The sequence below is a fragment of the Chiloscyllium plagiosum genome, unplaced genomic scaffold, assembly GCF_037043375.1.
Source record: "Chiloscyllium plagiosum isolate Xiang-an unplaced genomic scaffold, Cpla_swu_hap1 HiC_scaffold_49, whole genome shotgun sequence".
In the NCBI taxonomy this organism is placed as follows: Eukaryota; Metazoa; Chordata; class Chondrichthyes; order Orectolobiformes; family Hemiscylliidae; genus Chiloscyllium; species Chiloscyllium plagiosum.
The window spans coordinates 2,256,036-2,271,412 of NW_028270187.1; the positions used below are offsets into that span (position 1 = coordinate 2,256,036).

The 15,377-nt window shown below is 45.2% G+C and overlaps 1 protein-coding gene across 12 annotated transcripts in view; it reads left to right on the plus strand.

Annotated features, from left to right (window-relative positions):
• LOC122544515 (Fc receptor-like protein 3) overlaps positions 1-14,157 on the plus strand; it is a 44,975-nt gene extending 30,818 nt beyond the window's left edge. For all 12 annotated transcript variants that reach the window (XM_087984757.1, XM_087984763.1, XM_087984765.1 and 9 more), the window contains 6 exons: positions 4,707-4,808; positions 5,566-5,596; positions 6,112-6,185; positions 7,972-8,031; positions 9,596-9,630; positions 11,512-14,157. In XM_087984757.1, coding sequence (XP_087840883.1) covers positions 4,707-4,808; positions 5,566-5,596; positions 6,112-6,185; positions 7,972-8,031; positions 9,596-9,630; positions 11,512-11,631 — 422 coding nt within the window. In that variant the 3' untranslated portion in view covers positions 11,632-14,157. The remainder of the gene's footprint in view (positions 1-4,706; positions 4,809-5,565; positions 5,597-6,111; positions 6,186-7,971; positions 8,032-9,595; positions 9,631-11,511) is intronic.
• Positions 14,158-15,377: the final 1,220 nt, after the last annotated feature.

A 15,377-nucleotide genomic window follows, 5' to 3' on the forward strand; every position in this document is an offset into this window, starting at 1 on the left:
AGAAGGAGGCTTACATAAGGTTGAGGAAACAGGATTCAGACAGAGCAGTGGAGGGATACAGGATAGCCAGAAGGGACCTGAAGAAAGGGATTAGGAGAGCTAAGAGAGGGCATGAAAAATCGTTGGCGGATAGGATCAAGGATAACCCCAAGGCATTTTATGCGTATGTGAGAAACCTGAGAATGACGAGAACGAGGATAGGTCCGATCAAGGACAGTAGTGGGAGACTGTGTATTGAGTCGGAAGAGATAGGAGAGGTCTTGAACAAGTACTTCTCTTCAGTATTTACGAACGAGAGGGACCGTATTGTAGAAGAGGAGAGTGTGAAATGGACTGGTAAGCTAGAAGAGATACCTGTTAGGAAGGAAGATGTGTTGGACATTTTGAACAACTTGAGGATAGACAAGTCCCCCAGGCCTGACGGGATATATCCTAGGATTATGTGGGAAGCAAGAGAGGAAATTGCAGTACCGTTGGCAATGATCTTCTCGTCTTCACTGGCAACGGGGGTGGTACCAGGGGACTGGAGAGTAGCGAATGTTGTGCCCCTGTTCAAAAAAGGGAATAGGGATAACCCCGGGAATTACAGGCCAGTTAGTCTTACTTCTGTGGTAGGCAAAGTAATGGAAAGGGTACTGAGGGATAGGATTTATGAGTATCTGGAAAGGCACTGCTTGATTAGGGACAGCCAGCACGGATTTGTGAAGGGTAGGTCTTGCCTTACAAGTCTTATTGAATTCTTCGAGGAGGTGACCAAGCATGTGGATGAGGGTAGAGCAGTGGATGTAGTGTACATGGATTTTAGTAAGGCATTTGATAAGGTTCCCCATGGTAGGCTTATGCGGAAAGTCAGGAGGCATGGGATAGAGGGAAATTTGGCCAATTTGATAGAAAACTGGCTAACCGGTCGAAGGTAGAGAGTGGTGGTAGATGGTAACTATTCAGCCTGGAGCCCAGTTACAAGTGGAGTTCCGCAGGGATCAGTTCTGGGTCCTCTGCTGTTTGTAATTTTTATTAATGACTTAGATGAGGGAGTCGAAGGGTGGGTCAGTAAATTTGCAGATGATACGAAGATAGGTGGAGTTGTGGACAGTGAGGAGGGCTGTTGTCGGCTGCAGAGGGACTTAGATATGATGCAGAGCTGGGCTGAGGAGTGGCAGATGGAGTTCAATCCTGCCAAGTGTGAGGTTGTCCATTTTGGAAGAACAAATAAGAATGCGGAATACAGGGTTAATGGTAGGGTTCTTAGTCAGGTGGAGGAACAGAGGGATCTTGGGGTCTATGTACATAGATCTTTGAAGGTTGACACTCAGGTGGATAGAGTTTGTAAGAAGGCCTATGGAGTATTATCGTTCATTAGCAGAGGGATTGAATTCAAGAGTCGTGAAGTGATGTTGCAGCTGTACAGGACTTTGGTTAGGCCACAGTTGGAGTACTGTGTGCAGTTCTGGTCGCCTCACTTTAGGAAAGATGTGGAAGCTTTGGAGAGGGTGCAGAGAAGATTTACCAGGATGTTGCCTGGAATGGAGAGGAAGTCATACGAGGATAGGTTGAGAGTTCTCGGCCTTTTCTCGTTGGAACGGCGAAGGAAGAGGGGTGACTTGATAGAGGTTTATAAGATGATCAGAAGAATAGATAGAGTAGACAATCAGAAACTTTTTTCCCCGGGTAAAACAGAGTGTTACAAGGGGACATAAATTTAAGGTGAAGGGTGGAAGGTATAGGGGAGATGTCAGGGGTGGGTTCTTTACCCAGAGAGTGGTGGGGGCATGGAATGCGCTGCCCGTGGGAGTGGTAGAGTCGGAATCATTGGCGACCTTTAAGCGGCATTTGGATAGGTACATGGATGGGTACTTAATCTAGGTTAGAAGTTCGGCACAACATCGTGGGCCGAAGGGCCTGTTCTGTGCTGTATTGTTCTATGTTCTATGTTCTATGGGATGGAACAGTTCAGCGATGAAGAGAGGCTGGATAATCTCAGGTTGTCTTCTATGGAGGAGAGACGGCTGAGGTGGGATCCTGAGATGGGTGTGGAAAAATATGAGGGACATGGAAGGGAGAGAGAAAGCAGTGGTTACTCTCAGTAGAAGGGTCAGTAACTAGGGGGAATGGGGGTCATCATTTTAAAGTGAAAGCCAAGAGGGTCGGGGTGATTTGAGGATTGTTTCACACTGGCAGTAGTGGGGGTTGGAAAGCACTGCCTGGGAGTGTAGTTGAGGGGAGAAACCTCCCACCTTGTAAAACGTATTTGGATGAACATAAAACAGTTCAGCACAGTACTGGCCCTTCGGCCCTCGATGTTTTGCCAGCCATTTTTCCTACTCTAAGATCAGACTAACCTTCATACCGTTCATTGTACTAACTTCCATGTGCCTATATCACCTATCCAAGAATCGTTTACATGTTCCTAATGTATCTGACTCTACTACAACTGCTGGCAGTACATTCCACGTACCCAGCAATCTCTGTGTACTGAACCTAGCTCTGACGTCTCCCCTAAATGTTCATCCAATCTCATTAAACTTATGCCCCCTAGTGATAGACATTTCCGTCGTATCAAAAAAAATCTCTGGCTATCCATCCGATCTATGCCTCTCATCGTGTGCGCCTCAATCAAGTCACTTCTCATACTTCTTAGCTCCGATGAGAAAATCCCTCGCTCCCTCAATCTTCCAGTCCAGGCCACATTCTGGAAAATCTCCTCTGCATCCTTTCAAAAGGTTCCACATCTTTCCTACAACGAGGCAAGCAGAACTGCACACAATATTCCAAGTGTGGTCTAAACAGGGGTCTATAGAGGTGCAGCATTAACTCGCAGCTCTTACACTCAATCCCCCTGCTAACGAAAACCAACACATCATACGCCTTCTTAACAACCCTGTAAACCTAAGAGGCAACTTTCAGATATCCATTGATGTGGACCCCAAACTCCCTCTGTTCCTCAACATTGTCAATGATCCTGAATTTAACCCTCTATACTGCATTCAAGTTCGACCTTCCATCGTGAATGACTTCACATTTTTCCAGTTTGAACTCCATCTGCCACTTATCAGCCCGGTTCTGCATCCTGTGAATGTCTACTTGCAATCTATAACAGCACTCCACACAATCCACCTCTCCACCAACCTTCGTGTCATTAACAAACTTTCTAATACACCCTTCCACTTCCTTATCCAAGTCATTTCTAAAAATCACAAAGAACAGAGTTCCCAGAAGCAATCCCTATTGAACACCACTGGTCACGGAGCTCCAGGCTGAATGTTTTCCATCTATTATCCTCCGTCTTCTATGGGCCAGCCAATTCTGTATCCAGACAGGCAGGAAGCCCACAAACCTACCACCACACTGAGGCAGCTACTGATTAACCTAAAAGACCAGCAAAACGAATGTAACTTACAAATTACATGCAAGGACTGCAACAAACACTACATCGGTCAGACAGACAGGAAACTAGCCACGAACATACATGAGCACAAACTAGCTACCAAAAGACATGACCAGCTATCACTGGTATCCTTATACATAAATGACGAAGGGCAGACTGGAAAATCCCATCCATCCGAACACAGGAGAAGCAAAGACACGCACGGGAGTTCCTAGAGACCTGGAATTCAAACTGAACTCCAGTAATAAACACATCAATTTCGTCCCCATTTATCAATTTTTGTACAAAAAGCAGGGAAAATCATATAACGTTCCTTAACAGACGAAGGCACATAAATAAAAAGCGGGACAGAACACCATCACTCACCAGAGATTCATTGATGATGTTACCTAGCATGGTAGTGAACCATATGAGATCAAACCTACCAGCTCAGTGAGCAAATTTACAACCTGAACCATAACCTGAGATCCAACCTTCTCAAAAATCATAGATCTCCCCTGTATTCCATGCCTCATTATTTTCTGAATAAGTCTGCAATGGGGAATCTTTCAAACACCTTGCTGAAGTCCTTTTCCATCACATCCACTACTCTACCTTCATCAACGCGCTTTGTCATACCCACAAGGAATTCAATAAAGTTGTGAGGAATGGCCTGCCCCTCACAAAGCCATGCAGACAATTTCTAATCAAACTATGGTTTCCCAAGTAATCATAAATCCCGTGTCTCAGAATTCTCTGCAATTCTTTGTCCACCAGTGCCGGAAATCTAGCTGGTCTATAATTCCCAAGATAATCTCTATTCCCGTTCTTGAACAAGGGAAAAACATTTGCCACACTCGAATCATCTGGTACTGTTCCAGTGGGCAATATGCATGCAAAGATCATCGCCAATAGCTCAACAATCTCTTCCCTCACTGCTTGAAGTGATCTAGGGTATGTGCATTCCCACCCAAGGAATTTAGATATCCTTATGTTTTTCAAACCTTTAGCACATACTCCTTCCTATCATCAACCTGTTCTCGCAGATCAGTCTGTTTCACGAGGTCCTCACAAATGTCAAAGTCCCTTATTACAATTGAAGTGTGTAACATTGAATGCTGTGAGCTGTTAGTGTGGGAAAGTGGGATTTTTTTGTCGGTAGCTCAATGGACTGAGTTCTCCCTCACAGTGTGATTCACGATACCTCCATTGTAACAGGGTGTTACATAGCTGTGGGGGATTGTTCTGTCTGATGGGGACAGAGTACCTCACATAGAGCTAATGTAGTAAAATAATCTGGTGAATTTGTTAATGTGAGTGGAATATTCGTGTTGGATTTCAGCTCGGAGTTATTACATGGAGATCGCGGCCTTACTCCTCCCAGTTCTGCTGCTTGCCAGCCTGATCGTGTTGGTGCGCTTCATCCACCGGAGGAGAGACACAGGTGTGTAACATCCCATGGGAATGGGATTTGTTCAACATCCCCACATCATGACACTGTCGTCCCCGCCCCATTGTAACCTTTCAGCTGACCGGGGGGAAGGCGATGTTGGTTTGGGAACTGGGATGGGCTGTGTTCCTGACAATAGGAGGAACTGCATTCACAATGTTAGCCTGCTGGATCGGGTGACCCACCACCACTCTGTGTTATAGCACCTCAGAGAAAAGGAGAGACATAAGATCATGAGAATCGGGAACAGGAGGAGGGTATTCTGCCCCTCAGGATCCTGCTCCTTTACTTAATACGATCTCATCTTCACCTCAACTGCACTTTCCTGTCCCACTCTCTTTGAACTGTGACTAAATAAAAACCCCTGATTCAGCACTGCCCTCTTGACCTGTAATCTTCTTCCAGATCTCTCCACTCCCACACCCTCTCCGACCTATCGCCCTCACCCTCACCTCCTTCCACCTATCGTATTCCCAGCGCCGTTACCCAAATTTCCTCCCCCTACCCTTTATCTCAGCCCGCTTTGCACACTAGCCTGATTCCTGAAGAAGGGCTTATGCCCGAAACGTCGATTCTCCTGCTCTTCGGATGCTGCCTATCCTGCTGTGTTTTTCCAGCACCACATTTTTCAACTCATCTATTGATCTCTTTTTTTCCCGTTTATGAATGAGATAACGTCTTGGCAGCTCCTGTCTCTAAAAATGCAAAGTTACAGTACAATATGCTGAGAATATTCTCTCTTTCTCTGCAGGCAATTCCTCAACTGTGTCACCGCCCAGAAGGTAAGTGACTGAAACTACAGTTTTTTATATTTGCTATCGTTTATCCTGATCCCTCTAAATCAGGGAGAGACGACCAAAGTGGAGAGGTCATAGAGGGAGTTTGAATATGAGTGCATCCTTTAAACACAAGTCCAATTAACAAACTAGCAAACCATATTGCAGGAAAGTCCCAGATGCCTTTACTTCATTCACAGGGATGTGGGCTATCAGTTATTGCCCATCTCTAATTGCTCTAGTTGGCAGTTGTAGTTAACCACGGTCTTAAGTCACATGCAGGGCCAAACCAGTTAAGGGCGGCATATTTTCTTTCCCAAAGTACATTTGGCGGCTCCTTGTGGGTTAGAAAACTCAACGTTCGGTTGGAAACCAGGAACGTGGGATCAGGGAAAAGCCGGTCTCGCTGGCTTCTGTATGTTCTGTGATAGCTTTGCCGTTTTGTTGAATTCGAACATTGTGTTACAAGCATTTTGTTCGAAATGACGATTTAGTTTCCTTCCCCTTTCTACTGGAACTAGATCCCAACCTTCTGTTGAAGGGGCAGCAGTCAGCAATCTAGAGTATGCAGCAGTTGGAGCAGCACAGAATACTGGTAAGTGCCATTGAATCGGTCTGATTAATGAGCCCCACACAGTGACAGTGCACCATAACCTGGTAGAAGTTATGGATAAACATCTGAGCCATCAGATGGGCTCACGTGTGACGGGTTTCCTTGGAGCTGCAGAGGCTGAGGGGGAATACAGAAGCTGGAGTACAGGAGTAGGCCATTGGGCATTTCTAGCCTGCTCCGCCCTCTTGATAGGATCACTGCTCTTTATCCAATTTAGTCCCCAGTTCCCCGCTTTCTCCCCTGTAAACTTCAATCCCTTTAACCCCAAAGACACCAACTCATTCTTGTTGAGTTCTATTAAATAATGAGGAGGCATATATATGGTAGAAAGGAAAAAAATATTTTTCTCTTGATGGAAGGATCAATGACCGGGGAGGTGCATAGATTGAATGTAAATGGGCTGTGAAGGAAAACATTTTTACCCAGAGAGTAGTGGGGAATCTGGAACTCACTGCCTGTAAGGGTGGGAGAGGCAGAAATCCTTATCACATTTAAGAAGGATTTAGATATGCATTTGTTATGAGCCAAGTGCTCAGGAAATGTGATTAGAGAATAGTGAGGTGGCTGATTTGACAGGCACAGACTCGATTGTTCGATTGGCATTTTTCTGTGCTAAAGACCTCTTTTTTCCAGACGGCTCCTGCTGTTAATAACCTGTGGTTGGATCTCCATCAGATTGGCTTACCTGCCCCAGCATAGTTTATTTTATCTCAAGTTTTTTTTAAAAATATTCACTTTGTGGAATGTGGGCGTCACTGGCAGGGCCCAGCATTTAATGCCTGTCCCGAATTGCATTTGAGAATGTGATGATGAGCTACTTGCTTGATCCGCTGCAGTCCACCTGCTGTGGGGTGACCCACAGTGCCATGAGGGAGGGAATGTGAGGATTTTGACCCAGCGACAGTGAAGTAATGACGGTGTATTTCCAATCAGGATGGTCAGTGACTTGGAGGTGTGGTGGTGTTTCCATAAATCTGCTACCCTTGTATTTCTAGATGGAAATATTCATGATTTTTGAAGGTGCTTTGGTGAATTTCTGCAGTTCAGCTTGGAGATAGTACACACTGCTGCTACCGAGCATCATTGCTGGAGGGAGTGGAAGCTTGTGGATGTAGTGCCAGTCAAGTGGGCTGCTTTATCCGTGATGGTATCGAGTTTCTTCAGTGTTGTTGGGGCTGTATTTATACAGGGAAGTGGGGAGCATTCCATCGCACTCTTGACTTGTGCCTTATATATGGTGAAAAAGAGTCCAGAGATGAATTACATTAAGTAACATTCGAAACTGAAGGCGCAGTACTCTGGTGTTAAGAAATCCAACAGACATTGGTTACTATGAGTGAATACTACAAAGATCCACTTCCTCAGTCACATAAGGGCTTCGAGCTAATGATAACTAAGAGCGGCATGTTTCCTGTACAGTAGCCTTCGAGTAATCTTAGCTAACGCAGTTATCACAAATGGTATTTATCGTTATGCATGTTTATCTGTTTGTCTGGATAGGACCATGAGATATAGGAGCTGAATTCGGCCATTCAGTTCATCGAGTCAGCGCTTGCACTCAAACACGGCAGATATATTTCTCAACCTCAATCTCCTGCCTTCTCCCCATAAACCTTGATTCCCCTTACTAAATCAAGCCCCTATCTATTTCAGTCTTAATAATATCTACATCGTACATTAATCTATCTAATCTATGTATCATTTAGCCCATTATAATGAAGCTGTCTCATTGATGGGTGCTTCTTCTGTGTACTGCATTTCTTTGTAGAAAACACCTCTGCGGATCTGGTTTATTCAGTGGTCACCATCAAGAAAACAATGGAGGCTGGTAAAAATCTCTTTTCTTCAATTCTATGATTGAGTGTGAGAGAGGGGAAATCATTGTACCTCCAGAAATAACAGGGTCCACCCAGTTGCTGTGTAAATATCTGTGTGTGAGACCAGTTCCGAACACAGAAATATTACAGTATTTGTAGTGACACGATTGTAAGGGAACAGAGGATCTGCCAAAAGGAATCTGCAGCATTGACGAGGAATAGAGAATGAATCAGCTGATCGGAAACAAGCCCCAGTCTGATCTGCTCTGTATGTTTACTCTCCTGCAGATAGGATAAAGATAAACGTTTCGGAGATGGTTTATATGTTGTCAGCGATTCAGAACACACACGCAGAGCAAATAAAGAAGATTATAGTCGTGTGTGTTGTTGGGTGGGTTACGATGCTGGTTGCTTCACAATTACTTTTTTGCACGTTGTGTGCCTGAAAAAAGGCAATGGGGTGAGCATTTTACTCCTAACTGAGGCAGAAAAAAGAAACTTCGCATAAACTAAGAATTGCATTTGCTGGAGAGCTGAAATAAACTCAGACATTTCTGGAGAACCTTCACAGCTCTGGTTGCATCTGTGAAGAGCAAAAGAAACAGCGTTAGTGTTATGGTTATTAACACGGAAAGTGCTGGGGAAACTCAACAAGTCCGGTAGCATCTGTGTAGAGAGAGAAAGAAAGTGCTATTTTTGTTATCTAATATTCAAGATAAGACAATTTCCCAAGTGCTATCACCTACTGATTGGAGATGACAGAGAAAATAAAAACACTGCATGCTAGTTGTTGCTCAAAAAGATCGATTAACAATTATCACATGGATAGTTGTGAACACCCGCAAGGAACATTTGTACATAATGTACATGAAATCTCAGAACACATTCTAGTCTTTGCCTTGACGGATGCGCAATAAATCGTCATGTTCTACCAGACTATCATCCTGCTCCCTCATTACAGAGAGAGAGAGAGAGAGAGAGAGAGAGAAGGGACTTGGGGGTGGTTTAAATTAGGGTCATCATTCCCCATGAGAGGGCAGAGGTTCAGAAGGAGAGTCCTTCAGGGTAACTTCAGCTGGTGTTGGAATTTTGCCCACACTATTCCCAAGATTTGGCATGTAATGCATGACAAAAGCCATCCATCCAGTCAGTTGAACTATTTGGAACTAACATCATACAACGGCTAAAACCCTAATGTACGTCATCTACATGGTTCACTCCTGTAATTTCAAGTACGACAGCCAGGCAAGTGCTACAAAGGCTGATGCGATTAAGACGGTCTGCCTAATGTGTTGCACTGTGCCGCATCGTTAAGAAAAACACTCTTTCTTAATGATTTAAATACAACTTGAAGACTTTAAACAGCGAGTTTTCTAAACATGATATTCTGAAAGGTCTGGATTGATTGGGAGGGCCAGGAAAGTGTTACATTATGTTTTAAAAGTTGGTTAATGCACAGCTACGCTACTGAAAGTTTCAGCTGCGTCTTTGATGTTGATAAGCCCTCAGTGAGTCCGGTTCGATTTCTTAATGCCTGCAAAGTGTTTCTTCTCACCTAATTCTTTTTATTTTCAGGCAACAGTCCTGGTGTCTCCTCCGATGGGAAGAAGGTATGTTACGTTTTAAGTCTAAATAGAACACGGCTATTGCCACAGAAAGTGTAGGTAGCATCCACAGTGTAAAAGGGAATTGTTGACACTTATCAGACTAATCAAAATATTTATCTTAGAAAGTAGGAACAGATGTAAGCCACTCAGATCTTCCAGCCTACTCTCCCTATTCAATAAGGTCATCCAATTCAGTCCCCTGTACTACACTCCCTCCATGCTCTCCCTTTACTCCTAAGCACTCTATCCAACTCCTCCTGGAAAAACATTCAGTGTCCTGGCCCCGACCATTTTCTGCAGCACGGAATTCCACATGCTCCCCACTCTCAGGGTGAAGACATTTCTCCCCACCTCAGTTCTAGCCTGCCTCTTTTAGACTGTAATACCCGATACTGTACTCTCTCCTCTTCATCGGGAACATCCTTCCTGTGTTTACCCTGTTTAGTCCTCTTAGCATTTGGTAGATTTCTATTAGATTCCCCTTAATCCTTCCAAATGCCAGTGAATATAAACCTAACTGTTCAAGTTTGTCTCCATCCGTCAGTACTGCCATCCCAGGAATCTGTCTGGGAAACTCTGTTCATAGCCAGAACGTTTTCGTTAAATAAGGAGACCCAACACTGCACAGATCATACACCAGGGTAACATATCACCCCATCCAATCGCAGCACGGCATCTCTGTTACAGGACTTGAATCCTCTCACTAAGAAGGCCAACATCCCATTCACCTTCTTCACTACCTGCGGCTCCTACAATGCCCACTTTCAGTGACTTACTACATTCCCCCCTTTCCCAGACATTGCCATTCAGAAATTAATCAACCTTCGTGTTTTTGTGCTCAAAAGAATAACCTTACCCTGATCCACATGAAACCGCATCTGCTATGCGTTGGCTCACTTGTTCAACTTGTCTAAATCACTCTGAAACAACTTGGAATCCACCTTCACAGTTCCCCCTCCCTCCCAGTTCTGTGTCTGCCTTCGATCGCAGTAGAGCGCTCATTGTTTATCAATACACGTCCAACTACCCATTGTCATTTGCACGCAATTAGCAGCAGTGACGTGTCGCAATTCCAAGATGCACTGCACAAAGTCACCAAAGGTCCTCAGATGGCACCTTACAAACCCACAATCACTTCTATCTCGATGTACAAGAGCTGGAGATGAAAACCCCCCTTGTGAGTTCTGCTCTGAGCCAGTCTCCATCCTTGGGAAAAGCATTTAGCCACTCCTTCAGTGTCGCCGGGCCAAAATGTTGGAATTCCCTCCCTAAGTGAATTCTGAGTCTACCTACAACAAGTGGGACTACATTGGCTCAGGAAGGCAGGTCACCATCACATTTTCAAGGAAGCAACTACAGACAGTGCAATAAATTAGCCCAGCCAGGAATGCCGTCGTCCCATAGATGAATGACAGAAAAATCAAATCCACACATGCCTTCTCTGCTCCAAAGAAATTTAGCCGAGCTTATTCAGCTTCTCTTCATCGCTGAAGTGCTCCATTCCAGGGGACATCTTGGTGAATCTCCCCTGCATCCCTCCAGTGCCATCATATCCTTCCTATAGTACAGAGTTTGGAATTGAGCAGCGTTTCAGCTCTACCCTCAGCAAAGTCCTGTCCAGCTCAACATTACCTTCCTGATTTTATAAACTATATGGCACACCGCAGGAGCGTGTGGGACTTGAGCTCTGGTCTCCTGGCTCCGAGGTAGGGACATTACCACTGTGCCACCAGATTTCTAACTCGCAATGCCTCAACGGCCCGCTGGTGATTTCCATTTCCCCCTGATACTCACTGCTACTTGTACCCCAACTGACCTTTCCCTCCTCTTCACCTTCCTGCTCCCACTCGATTCCAATTTCATTCTGACATCATTCAATTGCAGGGTGCCAAGACTGACCACGATGAATATTGTGTCACATACGCCACACTGAAACTCAGCGAATCCTCGCAAGAAGATGATAGGACAGACGAAAACATTTATGCAAATATTCCACGCAAGTAAGAAGCAAGTAGACAGACGGGAGAGAAGGGATTGGGTTTGTTAGATTCTTTCAACCGTCTGGTGAAGAGATACAATGTAACCCCCGTGTACAGATAACAAACTTATGAACTATATGAAAGAAACCTTATTTCACAAGGCATTTGACGCCACTCACTGTCTTCTGGGAAGGTGTTTTTTTATGTGACTTAGACTGTCAATCTAATCTGGACTTCGCAGTCACTTAGTTTTGAATTTATAAAACTCTTTAAGCTGCTAGTGCTCTTTCGAAGAGAGTGTCTTCTTCGCTATCATGTACATATATGAGGTTTGAGCGTTTAAGTTGCTCCACGTTTAAGGGAAGGAATACATCCTCTGTCGCCTTTTGTGAATACACGATTAGGAACCTCTCCCATTCTCACTAACTTTGAACAGGACGTGTCTGAGGGATCGAACAGGCTGGAGATACTAAAACAGAAACCGGGAAGTTTCAAAGGTTATTATTTTAGAGCGAAAGTGTCCTGAGGCCTGGGGCTTCAACTCACAACTCACGGATAGGACGGACACTAAGCCACCAGCCATTGACGATCCGGATGGAGGAGGCACGATTGACAGGGAGTATGTACGGAAGAGAATAGATCTCGCAATGATTCATCAACGTGTTGGAAGCCTCGGCCTGTCTTTCTGACATTTCGAACCCCATTGTGCGTATGTATGGAGTTTCTCTCGCTGCAGATATTTTAGAAACGCCACGGTAATAGAGATGGGGATGTCTGACACCTCCAAAGCAGCAGACGTGAACTTGGAAAAGGGAAGCGATGTCCTGGTGGTTTTATCAGTGTACTGTTAATCCAAAGACCTCAGTCATATTCTGGGGACCCGGTGCGAATCGCATCATGGTAGATGGTGGAATTAGTATTCAACAAAATTCTGGAATTAAGACACGGATGCTGACTGTGAATCGATTGTCACTAACATCGATTTTGGGAAGGAAACTGCCATCCTTACCTGGTCAGGCCTGCATGTGACTCCAGACCCACATCAATGTGGTTGACTCTTAACTGCCCTCTGGGCAATTAGGGATGGGGAATAAATGCTGACCTATCCGGTGATGCCTTTCTGCATTGAATAAAAGGAAAGTTGGCCACTCAGTCCGGAGGAAGCTAAACTACCAGGACAACACATAAGGGCACGGCTTGATAAAAATGCAGGCTTTGCTAAAGATGTTAATATTTTAACACCGCCCTCGTACTGATCTGAAAACTGCTGCCCACCAAGAAATGAGCAGTATAGGTCTGGTGACAAACTGATAAACACCATCAGGGACAAAGACAGCGTGAGGGCCGACGGTTTTGGTCAATAGGTGCCATTTGTATTTGAACGGAAAAGCAGGACTATGCCATTTAATTAGAAGAGATCGGAGCGAACAAAGACTGTGCTTGAGTCATCGGTTTCTAAACACCATGGCTCCTCATTCAGGCAAAGAACGTAGGGCATTGCTGATAAGGACAGCGTGTGTGCCCTGATCATCGAGTCATAGAGTCATACAGTACTGAAATAGACTCTTTCACCCAACCCATCCATGCTGACCAGACTTCCTAAACTGAACTAGCTCCATTTGCCAGCAGTTGACACATATCACCCTAAACCTTTCCAATATATTGACCTGTCCAGATGTCTCTTAAATGTTGTAACTGTACCCGCCTCCATAACTTCCTCTGGCTGTTCGTTCCATACATATGCACCACCCAGGTCCCTTTTAAATCTTTCCTCTCATCTTTAACTTATGCCCTCAATTTTGGAGTCTCCTTCCTTGGAAGTAAAACCCTTCGTTATTCATCTTATCTATGCCCCTCGTGATTTTCTAAACCTCAACAGGGTCCACCCCTCAATCTCTGACATTCCAGGGAAAAGCCAACCTATCCAACCTCTCCTCATTACCCACACCCTCCAGTCTTGATAACATCCTTGGAGATCTTTCCTGCACCCTTTCCAGTTGAATAACATCCTTCTTATAGCAGGGCCACGAGAATTGCATGGAAGATTCCAAACGTGGTGTTATCAATGCCTTGTCCAGATGCAACATGACTTCCCAAATCTTGTCCTCAATTCTCTTTTCTCATTACATCGCCATTTGGATAATAATCCACCTTTCTGTTCTCCCTCCTAAATTCGATAACCTTATGTCGATCCACATTAAACTGTAACTTGCATGACTGTGCATTGGCACATTCACTCAACTTATGGAAATCACAATGAAGCATCACTGCATCGTCTTTCACAGCCCCCACCACCCCCCTCCCTCCAAACTCTGTGTTCAGAATGAAAACAAAACAAACACAGAACGGGCGCGGTAGTCATTCAGCAGTGGGAGGTTCCATTCATGGATGGTGTTCATTGGGATGAGTCTAGTCTATCACCGAGTTACGATATATGTAATTTCCTGTTGGTCTTTGCTTTTGTACAAAATAATCCTATATTTAATAATGAGCAAAAGTCCAGTACATAACACATTGCTAATTTTAAAAAAATAAAAGGAAGCTGGTGGAACCCTGTTGATCTGATGTGAGATGATTATCAAAGAATGAAAACTGAAAGAACTGTAAATGAGATAAATCAGAAACCAAAGCAGAAATTGCTGGTAAAGGTCAGCATATCTGGTAGCATCTGTGGAGAGAAATCAGAGTCAAGTGACACTTCCTCTCTGTGGAAATAAGGGGGATAGAATGGGTGAGCTTGAGAGGAAATGAGGGAAGGAGGACAGAGTGGGGAATGTGAAACAGTGGAGAGGGGTAGAGTGGGGTGCAGGCGAAACAGTGGAGGGGATGGAGTAGGAGTTTGGGGAAACAGGGCAGGGGACACAGGGGGGTCTGGGGAACAGGGGAGTCGGGTAGAGTTGGGGGCAAGGGAAAAGTGGAGGGAATAGAGCGGGAAAGTAGTGGAACTGGGAGAGGGATAGACTGAGGGTGCAGGGGAAACAGTCAAGGGGAGGGAGTGGGCGGGTAGGAAAATAGGGGAGGCAGAAAGAGGCCCAGAGAAAACAGGGACGGGGAATAGAGTTGAAGGGAAAGGGAAATGGGGTGGAAATAGAGTGGCAATATGACAAGATTGAGAAGGAATTGGCAGAGTGGATATTGAGGGGAAATGGGGCAGGGAAATAGAATGGGACAACATTAAGGAGAAGTAGACGGAGTGAGAGGAGATTTAGGCGAAATGGGGAGGAGGCAGATTAGGGGAGAGGGAAAAGAGTGGAGGGAGAATAAGGTATAGAGTGGGGGTAATGGTGAATTGGAACTAGTGAGGATAGAGGAAGGGGAACTGGGGAGGGGGATAGAGTGGGACTGCAAAGGGATAGAGTGGGGAAATTGGGTGTGGGGTATAGAGTGGGAGGAGATTGAGGGAATATGGGGGCAGAGGAATAGAGCTATGGACATTGATCGGGATAGATTGGGGGATTATTGAGGGGAATGGGACAGAGTTGGGTGCAGAGGATAGGGAGGGAGATAGATTGGGGGCAGGGGAGCAGGGATAGAGTTGGGTGAGGGGTATAGAGCGGGTGGGCGTGGAAAAGATGAAGGGTTACAATTGGGGTAGGGGAAACGGTGAGTTGGATAGAGTGGGGCCAAGAAAAACAGGGGAGGGGATAGAGAGTGGACAGGGCAACGGGGAGGGGGATAGGGTGGCGGCTAGGGGAATGGGGAGGATTATAGATTGGGGTAGGGGAAAGAGGGAAAGATTGATAGTTTGAGGGGAGGGGAAGAGGGGAGCGG